This window comes from Sorex fumeus, unplaced genomic scaffold (assembly GCF_029834395.1).
Source record: "Sorex fumeus unplaced genomic scaffold, SorFum_2.1 ptg000006l, whole genome shotgun sequence".
Lineage (NCBI taxonomy): Eukaryota > Metazoa > Chordata > Mammalia > Eulipotyphla > Soricidae > Sorex > Sorex fumeus.
The window spans coordinates 56,302,013-56,315,468 of NW_026606063.1; the positions used below are offsets into that span (position 1 = coordinate 56,302,013).

Sequence of the window (13,456 nt, forward strand, 5' to 3'; positions counted from 1 at the left end):
TCTTTCCTTCTTTCTCCCTCTTTTGTTTGTTTAGTTTTGTTGTACAGGGCTTATTCCTGGCTCTCTGTGCTCAGCAATCACTCCTGATGGTGTTCAGGAAACCATATGAGGTGCTGGGGACTAAACTTGAGTGCCATATGTAAGGCAAGTGTCTTACCCACTGTAATATTTATCTGGACCCTCATTCTATTTTTTAATGGTAGGATTTGAATGAATATAGCTATCTCCATTTAGGATAAAACAAGATTTTATCTATTTTACAAAATAAGTTTATTATGGCATCATCATGATCACAATCACGATCATCCTGTTTTTCGTCGATTGCCTCGAGCAGGTACCAGTAACGTCTCCTTCGTCCTAGCCCTGAGATTTTAAAAAGTGCCATATTCAAGGCTCTAAATGAGACCCATCATTGTTACTGGAATTTGGCATATTGGGTATGCCACGGGGAGTTTGCCAGACTCTGCTGTGTGGGCAGGTTACACTTGGTAGCCTGCCAGGTTGTCCAAAGCAAGAATGAGATAATAAGATGTCGCGCAGCCACATTTGCAGCCGCGTGCTTCCAGGAGCTGGGTTTTATAGCATCATAATTTTATGGCATCATAATTTTTATAATCATACTATTTTTTATGCTCAGAGGGTAACTGTACCACACATCACCAAAGAGCCAACACCATTCCACCTCTGCCCCCAAAGTGCCTTTGCTTCACCCTTGCTTGGTAGTTTCAGCTCTCAGTTCTGCTGATTGTGAGATTTTATCTTTATCCAGGGAAATTTATGTTCCACAAGGAGATGCCTAGCTCTTGATGAGTAGCCTGATTTTAAGTTCCTTCTCAGAAAAGGATTTCTATATTACTTTTGGTCTGCTGTTGTTTCTCTTTCTGTCTCATATTCTTTCTCTGGGACTCCTATCAATCACATACTACAACTTCAGAGACCAGGGGTACAGATCAATGGGCTCAGCACATGCTTGTATGCAGGCAGCCTTGGTTTAATTCCCTCCACTACAGGTCTGAGCTCCAGCAAGTGAATGCACTAGCCCTTAAGACTGCAAATATTGAAACTCTAAGATTGGTCACATCCTTTTACACAATAATTTTCTTGATCAGTGATATCTTTCTTTACTTCCCTTCACATATGAGGAAATTTCTCAGCTGTATTTCTTTGAGTGTACATGTTTTCATTAAGATAAAAAAAATATACCTTCTTAAAATGTATAATGTGCCTTTTAATATATCCAGAGTTATGTAACCATCACCACTAATTCTTGAACACTGTCACTTGGAAAATTATCAACCACTCCACATTCCTCCCTCCCCCATGCCCTAGAAACCACATATCCACTATCTATATCTATATAAAATCTGGAGAATTCAGAAAAAAACAAAATTATATATTATAGGGCCTTTTGTGTTTGACTTCCACCACATATTACATTTTCAAAGTTCACGCATCTTATAACAAACTTAAGCACTTTATTTCTTATAGTGCTGAATAATATTCCATTATATGCCATGCCACATATGTATTCATTACTGATAAATACTTGTGGTTTCTACAGCTGAGTTACTGTCAAGAATGCTATTAAGATTCATATACTGAGGAATATATATTTTCATTTGCTGGTTATAAAATGTTGGGTTAACTGTCAATCTTTTAGCAATTTGCATGTTATTCACTATCTTCTGTTCCCCAAGGTTTCTGGTAATAGGATTTTCAATGATCCCTTATGAATGGAAAGTAATTTCTCTTGCTACTCTCAAAATTCTTTTTGTTTTTATAATTTAATTATGAAATAGCTTAGGTATTTCTTTGATTTATCCTACTTGGAGTCCTTTGGGTTTTGGGATATGTGGAATAATGCTTCCCATCAATTGTGGGAAACTTTTGTATTCACTGTATTTCGAAACTATTATATATTCAAATGTTCCTTCTGTCCCTTCCCTTTCCTCTGGGACTTCAAAAAAAAAATTCAGAGTATGTGCATAATGAACATGTATGAAAATGTTTCCCGTGTACACCTGATAGTGTCCATAGTTCTCTGAGGCTCCGGTGATTTTTCTTCTTTATCCCTAAACTTGGATAATCTTAACTGTTCTGTCCTAAATTTATCATTTTATCTGCTCAGATTTTCTACTGAGACTGATTTTTTAATTTTGGTTATTAAAATTTTTAATTCATAGTTATTAGAGGACTGAAGAGATGGTACTGAGCTTAAGTCACTCGCCTTGAAGGCAGTGAGCTCCAGTTCAAAATTCCCAGAAGCATATTTGGTCTTTTGAGTAATACCAGGAGTGACCCTTGAGCACAGAGCCAAGAGTAAACCCTGAGCATCACCAGGAGTAGCCCACCACCCTATTATTTGGCACTTTACATTATTTTCTTTCTTATTGCTATTTTCCAGTTGATGATACTTCCTCATGCTTTCTTTCAATTACTTGCGAATACTTTCCTTCAATTCTTTTAATTGTTTAAAATAGCTGATTTAATTTACTAGTCTATTATGTCAAAGCTGGAGCAATAGCACAGCTGGTAAGGTGTTTGCCTTGCACGTGGCCATCCGGGTTCGATTCTTCCATCCCTCTCAGAGAGCCCAGCAAGCTCCTGAGAGTATCCCGCCCACATGGCAGAGCCTGGCAAGCTCCCCGTGGTGTATTTGATATGTCAAAAATAGTAACAACAAATCTCACAATGGAGATGTTACTGGTGCCCACTCGAGCAAACTGATGAACAATGGGAGGACAGTGCTACAGTGCTCCATTATGTCAAAGAGATGTACTTTCTTGGGAATAATTTATGGGAGTAAAAATATTAACCCTTTGCCCATACTTTCTCAGTTGTTCTGGAACATCTTAATCATTTTTCTTGAAAACAAGACATAGTAGATTTGAGGATATTGTGAAAACTTTTCCCAGTCTGTGCCTTATTCATTTTCTTAACATTTGATGACAGTAAATAATTTCTTATTTGAGTTAATTTATTCTCACTTTAATTTTAAGAAATCGAGGAACAGAGATGTCTCCCGGTGGTAGAGCACTTGCCTTGCATGTATGAGACCCTGGGTTCAATTCCTGGCACTGTCAAAAATAAAAAAGTTAAAAAAAAAAGAGGGAAGAAAATAAAAAAGAAAGAAAGAGAAAAAAAGAGGTCCTTGCCTCACCCTGTTATGGCCCTGTCCAAATTCCTGGAATCTACAAATATGGCATATTACAGACAAAGGGATACTAGAGATGGGATTAAAGTCATGGATCTTGGCATGTGAGATTATGCCTATATACACAGGTGGAATTAATTCAATCATACAAACTTTTAAAGAAAGAAGAAGGTGGGAAGAAAAACAGTATGGACGATTCTCAAAAAATTAGAAATTGAGCTCCCATTTGACCCAGCAATACCACTCCTGAGAATATATCCGGAGAGGCAAAAAAGTATATTCGAAGTGACATCTGCACTTGTATGTTCATTGCTGCACTGTTCACAATAGCCAAAATCTGGAAAAAACCCGAGTGCCCAAGAACAGATGATTGGTTAAAGAAACTTTGGTACATCCACACAATGGAATAGTATGCAGCCGTTAAAAAGGATGAAGTCATGGAATTTGCAAACAAATGGTTCTACATGGAAAGTATCATGCTAAGTGAAATTAGTCAGAAAGAAAGGGACAGATATAGAAAGACTGCACTCATCTGGGGAATATAAAGTAACAGAATAGGAGATGAACACCCAAGAATAGTTGAGATAAGTACCAGGAGGTCTGCTCAATGGCTTGGAAGCCGGCAACACACGCTGGGGAAAAGGCAGCTCATATAGAGAAGGAAACACCAAGTAAAGGATGTTTGGATTCGCCCAGTATGTGAGATGTATGCTGAAAGTAGACTATAGACCAAACACGATGACCACTCAATACCTCTATTGCAAACCACAACACCCTAAAGGAAAGAGAGAGCAAAAGGGAATCCCTGCCATAGAGGTGGGGTGGGGTAGGGGAGGATGGGGGGGGTGGGAGGGATACTGGGTTCATTGGTGGAGAATGGGCACTGGTGGAGGGATGGGTACTTGATCATTGTATAACTGAAACCCAAACACAAAAGTTTGAAAGTCTACAACTGTACCTCATGGTATCTCACTAAAAGAAAAAAAAAACAACAGAAATTTATCCTCTATAAAAAAAAAAGCAAAAAAGAAAGGTATGACATTGGAGGAAGAGGCAGAAGATACTGATGCATAAAAGGCATCAAGCTGACACTGCTGACTTTGAAGTTAAAGCAGAAGAGAGTCAAGGTCACTAAGTGGTTCTATAAACTGAACACTGACCTCAAGCGACAGCTAGCAAACAATGTGAATCTCAATCATAAAACCATAAAGAACTGAATTCTGCCAATAAAATGAACAAGCAAAGAACCATATTCTTACTTAGTGCCAATGAAACTGTTCTGACACTTTGGTTTGAGCATTTTAAGATATTAGAAAAAAATCACCTGAGTCCTTCAAATTTTTGACCTAATAAAAGTGTAAGACAATAAATCTCTATTGTGTATGTGCTAAATTCACAATGATTTGCTATGGCATCAATAGCAAACATAAGCCTAGAGTTAGTACTTTATGTTTTTTGGTCCTTTGGGAAGTCTATACCTACCCTGGGGTTGTGTGTTTTCCTCTAGATAAATCTGTTTTCTTCTAGATACATTAAGTATCTACTATTTCTTTAGGGTTCCTCTATTTCTTCTACCTTATCACAACAGAAATCCCAATTTACCTGTTCCACTTGCTATCCCTGCATCTACGCCTTAACTGGTCTATGATCTGGTCTCTCCTGGTCTTTATCTCTCTTCAGGTGTATGGGACCTTCATCCCCACGCATAATTGTAATATAGGACTCATTTGAGCATTAGTGACGGCAAAAAGATGACAGAAAGAATTACTCTCAGGAGTAATTCCTGAGGGTCAAGAGTAAACTCTGAGCACTGCCTAGTGTGGTCTCAAAACCAAAACAAACAAACAAACAAAACACCAAACAAAAGACTGATACATAGGCAGGAATTAGCCAAATGTTGGGATTTTTTTTTCTTACTTTAAACTGCCCTTAGGGCTGAGCAATAGTATAGAGGGTAGGGTGTCTGCCTTGAATGCAGCCAATCAGGTTCGATCCCTGGCATCCCATACTCTGAGCACTTCCAGGAGTAATTTCTGAGTGCAGAGTCAGGAGTAACCGCTGACCATAACACCAGGTGTGACCCAAAAAGCAAAAAACAAATCCTGTCCTATATAAGTGATATTCTCTCCTGGCCTCAACCCCCATCTGGCCTATCTAAAACTCACCCACTATTCAAGTTCCACAGTCTCTATGAAGCTCTCTCTCAGCAGCCCAGTCATATTTCCTTCTGTTTACCATTTATATCACTACTCTGGCATATTTCCATAGAAACCATTAATCTCTGATCTGTATGCACTTTCTGACCAGATCATTTGTAATCCCAGTGGAATAAGGCTATTGAAGAAAAAAAATGGCATATCATATTTTAAGAGTCATTTTATTCAACTCAGCAATTTTATATACAAGAGTAGTATACTAGTAAAATAATCAGCAAAACTTACACAAGATCTATGAGCAAGTATCTTCATTGTAGTGGTAATTATGATGACCCACCAGAAAAAGCCTGAATATACAACAATGGGAGACTGGCTGAAATAAATGTGGTTCAGCTTTTTTTGTCTTAGATTCTATACTGACATCTAACATGATAAAGCCCACCCCACGTTTATTAAAATCAGAAGTTGTGAGTGATATTCTGCTACATTTTTAAAAGTTAGTAATACTTGGATAGGATTTTTAAAAAATAATTTAATTATCTCCAGAATCAAGTATCACTAAAATTTTCTGCACAGGGCTGGAAAGACAGTAAAGGATGAAGGTGCCAATCTCGGCACCTACTATGGTCCCATCAGCACCGCCAGGATAGCCCCTGCCCACTGCTAGATAGGGCCCAAACTGGGCCCCCATTTGTTTTTATACAGCATTATGTGGGAGTAAAAAATATCTGTGATATCAAAATGCTGAGTGTGATTATCTCTCTCTGATAGGGGATTTTTTTCTTTAATGTTTTTCTGTATTAAAAATTTGAGCACGTTTTATTTTTAAATATATTTTTATTTTTACTTTAAAAATAAAATATCTAATCAGTAATCCAGCAGCTGCTCCATTTTTTTTTCCCCAATTAGGGTGGAATTCACTTAACACTAAATTCAATCTTACCCAAAAAAAGAAAAAAAAAATTTAAAAACTTGAAAAATACATAAAATTCAACCTTATCTTTTAAGCTATTTATTCCTCTTATGTCTAATTCATGACATCACTGATATTGCTTTGTTAGATTCAGAAATGTCCCAAATCCTCTTAATTCAATTATACCAACTTTTATCCCCTTTAATCAGTGTAGTTCAATTTTTGTCAAATCTACATTTTGCATTGTTGAGTATTAGTGAACATTATAATGAGCTGAGTGAAACTTCCCTTCTCTCCTGTTGGTTCCTAATAGCTGGTCCCCTGCCTTCCTTTGTCCCAGTTCATTCCCTCGTCCAAAGGGAGCATACTCTCCACTCACTTCCAGAGAGAGACAGAACTAAATTTATTTGAAAAAATTTCTGAAACCTGTTTCATTCTACCCTCACATCTAACTGATAGCCCAGTTGAACAGAAATTACAGGTTGTGTTTCCAAGATTTCAGAGAATCACTGTGTTAGCTGTATTCCTAATCCTTGGAGGATCTTTCTTTTTCTCTTCCTCTCTGGAAAATTTTAGAACCGTGATTTTATTCCCAGTGTTCTGAAACTTCATCATGCTCTGCCTGTTGCGCGTCTTTTTTATCATGAATCTGTGCCATGGCAAGCATTTTTTAACTTGGAAACACAGTCTTCAGTTTGGAGAGGACTCTGGTATTATTTCTTGGTAACTTGGAAATAGTAATTTTCTGGGGGGTGGTGACACATGCAGCAATTCTCAGAGGTGAGCCCTGAGTCTCTGCTCAGAAGCCACACCTTGCTTGCAGTGCTTGGGAGACCATGTATAGTGTCAGGGAATGGAATGAGTCTGAGGCTGCAGTCACATGCAAGACTAAGACCTAAACTTCTGTACCATCTCTCTGACCCTTGGTGGTAAATTTCTCCCTTGTATCCTTTACTATTTTCTCTTTTAAATGCGAAGAAGCTCTTGAATTACATCTAATTTTTTTTTTTAAATTCTTTCCATTTTTCACTTTGAAAGTTTCCACTTTCTGGAATAATTCCTTTAATACCTTTTCATTTTTATTAAACCTTAAGTACTGCCTATAATATTTTAATTTTCTAAATTATTGTTCTTCAATTGAATTTTTTTCAGTATTCCCATTTAAATTTTTTCTTTTGTTTTGGGACCACTCCCAGATGTGCTCAGGAATTACTCCTGATTCAGTGCTCAGGAATCACTCCAGGCAGGTTTGAGGTGGTAAATATGATGCTGGGGATCAAACCAGGGTGGGACATGTGCCAGGCAGGCTCTCGTTGCAGTAGCTCTCCATTCCCTGCACCTGTACTTTTGGAGTCAGGCCTACATCCTGTCTCTGCATCACCTCTGGGCACATTTAAAGTCTTTTCTATCCCTTTTACTGAGGGTTTTATTATTATTATTATTATTATTATTATTATTATCATGAATAGACATTGGATTTTGTCAAGAGCTTTTTGCTGCATCAGTTAATATAACTGTGATTTTATCTTTACTTCTGTTGGCATATTACAATTAATTTCCTTATGATGAACCATCCTTGCATCCCTGATATGGATCCCACTTGATTTTGGTTTTGTTTCTAAGCAACATAGATTACAAACACAAAAAACAGGGCCAGAGAGATAGTCTAGGGATTAAGGTAGCTTGGTTTGAATTACTGACACAACACGTGGTCCAGAGCACAGGGCCATGGGTCACAGCTGAGCACAGAACCAGTAATACTCCTCAGCATATTTAAGTGTGGCCCCCCCACCCCATCACATGTGTATACACCCCACCACACCCCTGCCAAAAAGTACAAAAATTAGGTCACTTACCTAAGCTGAATTCTAAGATGGGCTCATCTGGATCTTGTATATTTCCTGAATAAAAAAGAAGGGACATTAAAACAATTTTTTAAAACACCCTCAATAAATGCCCTTGCTTTTACTATTAAAAAAAAATAGTTTTTCCCTCCAAAACTGTTACAAGAGCAGTTTCTTCCTTTTCTCAACGTTTTGTTTGTTTTAGAATCATATAAACTCTTGCATGCCCAAGACTGAACTTTCCTTTACTGAGGTCAGCATACCCATGCTCAGGGAGAGTGTAGCATGACCAGGTACTAAGTGGTACTTATTACGTGGTGTTGCAGGCATTCACACATTCTTGACTGGCAAATGAGCTCTGGAGGAAAGCACACAAACTGGAACCCTGTCAGTGGTGAGGTGTCCTGATTTTCCTGACTTCCCATGCCTCAGACAGTAAACTGGGCTGCCCCTTAACTGAGGGCGGCCCCACATGGCTCACCCTGATTGTTTTACCAAATGCCCCAGAGGCAGGTTCCACTCTCCAATACTGCTACCAGAGGGGTCTCTGTGAAACTCACCTGCCAGAGAGAGGCCAAGCATGTCAGCGGCCACATCAATGGTAGAAGCCCGCTGCATGGCACGGGCCTTGGCGCCATGGCGAGGGCTGGGCTCTCTTGCTGTCATGATGTCATTGGTGATAATGTTCTTCCTGTTCCTGGGTCAGACCACGCCTGATTCCCGGAAAGTGTTGTCACCAAGCCCTACTCTGCTAAGGTGGCAAAAGTCCTGAGAAATTGTTAAAAAAAAATGGTAAGTACTGTGAGGATAATGTGCTCTCATGAAGACAGTACATGATGTAAGACAGCTGTACTGTGAAGATGGGGTTCTCAGGCAGATGGAAATCACAGTTTTTAACCACCTCTTCTGCTGTGCTCCTTTCACTGTTTCAATCTCTCTATCTCTATCTCTCTATTTCTCTCTTTCTATGTATGTATACATATATTTCTTGTATTTTGGACACAGCTGTACTAAGGGCTTATTCCTTACTCAGGGCTCAGGGCTCACTCCTGGCAAGGCTTGGGAGACCATAGGAAGTATGCGTGATCAAATCTGGGTCAGCTACATGCAAGGTAAGCACCTTACTCCCACTATATTATCTTTCTGGACACACAATTATCTTTGTTTAAATGAAGACATACCACGTTAAATTAAAGTTGAAATATAATCATAAAACGATACCTGAGAAACTGCTTGCTGTACTATATGCTTTCCCACAAGCAAATAAATATAATCTTTAAATTGTAAATCAATTCCTTATAATCTGTGTGGAGGGACTGAAGCAATCAATGGTACAGCAGGTAAGGCAGATGCCTTGCATAGTTAACCCTGGTTCAATCCCTGGCATTCCATAGGGTCCCCTGAGCACTGCCAGGAGTAATTCCTGAGTGCAGAGCCAGGAGTAATCCCTGAGCATCACCAGGTATGGCCTAAAACCAAACAAAAACAAAAGGTCAATCTCTGAGGGAAAGGCAGGGGATGCTATGCATTAACAACAAAAGCATGCCAGAACATAGACTAGAGAAATATTTTCATCTCCAATCTGCTCTTTCTTGCCAGTGAACAGAAACTTCAATTGTCTTGGTCTTGGGCCTTCTCTCCTGCAAAGATTTTGACTGATAATATACACTTACCTAAAGTGGACAGTGCCATGCTGAAGAAACCAAAGACAGTGCCAAGTGCTCCCAGGGGCTGAAGCACTCAGGCACTCCAGCACAGTGCCCACTTTCTCTTCTCCCCAGTCCTATGCACTGCCATGTCTGTCATCTCCAGACATGGGTCTCTGAACCACACTCGAGAAGTTAAGATCATCAGACCAGGCAACAGGCTACATCTAGTCAGGTGCGCTATCTCTCCCATGTCTGTCACAGCCCTGTGTCTGAAGGGCCCATGTTCCCACTCCAGAGTGAACTCCCTCTGCAACTTACTGGACATGTTGGTTCTGGAATCAGGAAGGACATACGGCATGTCTTCATAGAAGTACAGTTAAATCCACCATCTGAAAATAGGAAAATGATAATTAAGCAGGTCAGATATGAAGTTCCCAAGAATGCACATTGCATACATTGTAATTACAGTTCCTAGGAATACGGGAGAGCAAAGGGCTACCACACGTTCCTTTGATTTCCATATACCAATCAACCTTTTGGCTGGGAAACAAAAACTCTGCTCAGTCAATGACTTCACATGAGGAAGGCCGGGGTTTGATTCCTGGCACTGCATGGTCATCTGTGCACTGGTAGGTGTGATCTCCCCCAAACAAAATTGAAGTTCTGCTTAAATCCAAAAGAATGAAATACAGAAAGTGAACATGGAATTTCCCTTTCCCATATTTCAGAGGAATTTAGAGCAGCTCTGAAAAGCTGAGTGGGTAGCTGAGACATGGTTAGAAAAATGGAGAGATGAGAACCTGATGAGCCTGAGTCTCAGAATGCTCTGAGAGTAGGTGCTGAGCCCCTGAGGGGCTCTGCTTTTCTGGTTGACAGCAACATTACTGCGGCTGTCCAGTGTGGCTGAAGTGGAAACCAAATGTTCAGGAGGGGGAAAGGCTCCGCAAAGAGTCCCTAGCCCCAAGTCTTTTCCGGTGCCTTCCTGGAGGGCAGACCTCAGGAGGATCCAAGGAGCCATTGAAGACCACCCTGCTGGGGCCTGCAGAATAGACAAGGGCAAGGGCAGCACTCTCCGCCCTTCCAAAGTTTCCTCGTGCTGGACCCTTCCTGCTTGGGGCACCCAGAAACCTTCAGGAGGTACAGCTCCCCAGAGTGACAAAGACAAGCACCTGAACCTATGTGCATTATAGAAAAATAAGAAGATGCATTATGACGGCTGTTAATATGATCATAATGAAGCCAACAGACACAGGAAAAATTCTTCAATTTCCTTCTCCATCAGGAAAATGCAAATTACCATCCCGAGAGACCTCTACACACCCACCAGGAGAGCTAGAAACAGACACACCACGTGTGGAAAGCTGAACACAACATGATCTTTATTTCTCAGTAAAAGTTTTTTTCTTATTTTCAATGACTATAATAAAAACAAAGGAAGATGTGAAATGTCCCTGCCAATTCCGCATTGTTTTCTTAATTAAACATTCCATCTGTACACGGCTACATCTACCTAAATATATAAGGGGCAGGGTTGAAGAGATAGTACAGTGGGTAAAGGCACTTGCCCTGCACGTGGCTGGCCAAGGTTCTCTTCTAGCAGTCCATATGGTCCCCTGAGCCCCAGGAGGAGTGATCTCTGAGCACAGAGCAAGGAGTAAGCCATCCCTGAACAATACAGGATGTGGCAAAAATGACAAAAACAAAAGAATGAAAAAAATAAAGATAGCGCACAGAGGGAAAGAGTCAACTGGAGACTGCATCAAAGATGGCCACACTGGGGCTACAGCAGGTAGGGCGCTTGGCTTTCCCATATGGCCCCGGAGCACCACCAGGAGTAACCCCTGAGCACTGTCAGGTGTGCCCCCCAAATCAAACCAAAACAAAACAAAACAAAAGACACTACACTGGGGATGTTTCCTCGCCCAGCTCTAAGTCATCCTGGCAGCTAACACTGGGTCAAAGGCAGGGCCACGGGCAAGAATGAGATGCAGGACGCAGGTCTTCTCAGCCTTTCCCTGGTGTGTCTCAATACTCCCTTGCCCTGACAGTAGTAGGCAGGGGGATGTCCTACTCAATATATTAGGACACCTCACAGAGGGTCACATCTGCACCCCAACATCTCACCAGCCCACAGGAGACAGTCACACAATACTCCATCCCTTAGGGAGGCAACCGAATGACAGGCGTGGTGAAATTCTGGGGATGGTTAATATTGAAAAGGGAATATCTCCAGGCTAATTTTACACTTTATGGGGTTTGAAGATCAGAGATGCTTTTAGGTCAAAGAGACCTTAAAGCAACTTAATAGTTTTTTGGGGGCATTTAATTAGTATCCGCAATTTAAGTCATCAAGACCCAGAAAAACGTGGAGCTAATTTACACAAACTGAACCTGGTTTCCCTTATTAGTCTCATTAATTTGAGGGAATTCACCAAGGATTCCTGGACTCCCCAGGTCCCTGTTCTGCCTCCTCGCTCTGCTTGAAGAACAGAACTCAGGAGACAGAAAATGACAATTCTGCCAAAAGGACCAAGGGTGCAGGACTCGTGTCTGAGGACTCGTATCTTTCTTGCAGACACAAGGAGAGCAAGAAACAATATTCCTCCAACCCAGAGTCCTTTCCTCACCCTGAGGAGAAAACCAGTCTCTCTGACAAGAAGGCAGAGTCAGCACCTCCGAAGCAGTGACAGCCCTCCTCCCAACGCAGGGGCAAGGAGGCAGGGGAGGCTGGCAGGCTGAAGATGCTCGGACTCACACAGGATCACCCGAAGTTTCTCAAGGAAGCAATCCTGGGAAGTGCTGAGCTAGCCAGCCCCGGCCCCCAATCAGAACTAAGAGACTTTCAGAACTCGGAGGAGGGTCTGGGGGGTTTCTAGTTCGGTACCTCTGGGAGCGGGGCTGCTGCTGAGCTGATGGGATGAATAACAACTGAGCCCCCTTTAGCATTCTCATGCACTGGGATGCTTCCAAAACTATCTTAAGAAGGAGTTGCATACGGGCCAGCTAAAAGTACAGAGGTTAGGGCATGTGCTAGCAAGCAACTGATGGGTTCAATTCTTATCACAACATGGCCCCACAAGCATCGCTGGTGCAGCCCTGGAGGTCTCTCCACCCCACCCCCAGCACCACTGACTCAGGTACCACTGACACCGTGGGGCACAGGGAACAATATATCCTCAGGCCCTGGCACTAAGCCATCGGCATGGTAGGCCAAGAATTGCCAGTGGGGTCCCTGGGCCCCCTGGGATAAACATCTGAGACCATGGAAGTTCTCAAGGGCACATGGAGGGAAGGGATGGAATGTCAGCGCCAGCCCCGTGCCGAAGCCCAACACAAGCCGGCCACTTTTCCTGCCACTCTGTCCATGCCATTCTGTTGCTGGCCCTGAGGGCAGCAAAGGGCAATCAGCCAACCTTCTGTGGCCCCACCCGCCCCAACCCACCAGTAGCACAAGAAAGTGAGGTGAAAGACTAGGGAGAATCAGAGCATGAACCAACAGCAGGAAAAGGCTGCTGGAGGAGTGAGGAAGGGGGAAGTCTGCTCTTGAAGATCTCCAATCCTGGGAGAAAGCTCAAAGGGCTGACACATGTGCCTGGCACGAGGCCCGGGTTCATCTCCCAGCACACAGACAGAATCCCTACCACTCCTAATACTGCAGGGGCCCAGCATGGAACCATCTGGTCCACACAGTCTGGTCAGGTCAAGTAGCTCAGGGATTGGCTCGTGGAACCCTGAACACT

General features: G+C 41.8%; 1 protein-coding gene across 7 annotated transcripts in view; it reads right to left on the bottom strand.

The window, feature by feature from the left end:
• INPP4A (inositol polyphosphate-4-phosphatase type I A) overlaps nt 1–13,456 on the bottom strand; it is a 135,857-nt gene that overhangs the window by 51,214 nt on the left and 71,187 nt on the right. For all 7 annotated transcript variants that reach the window (XM_056127955.1, XM_056127947.1, XM_056127923.1 and 4 more), the window contains exons 2-4: nt 10,035–10,105; nt 8,628–8,835; nt 8,080–8,124 (exon numbers count right to left, since the gene is read on the bottom strand). In XM_056127955.1, coding sequence (XP_055983930.1) covers nt 8,080–8,124; nt 8,628–8,733 — 151 coding nt within the window. In that variant the 5' untranslated portion in view covers nt 8,734–8,835; nt 10,035–10,105. The remainder of the gene's footprint in view (nt 1–8,079; nt 8,125–8,627; nt 8,836–10,034; nt 10,106–13,456) is intronic.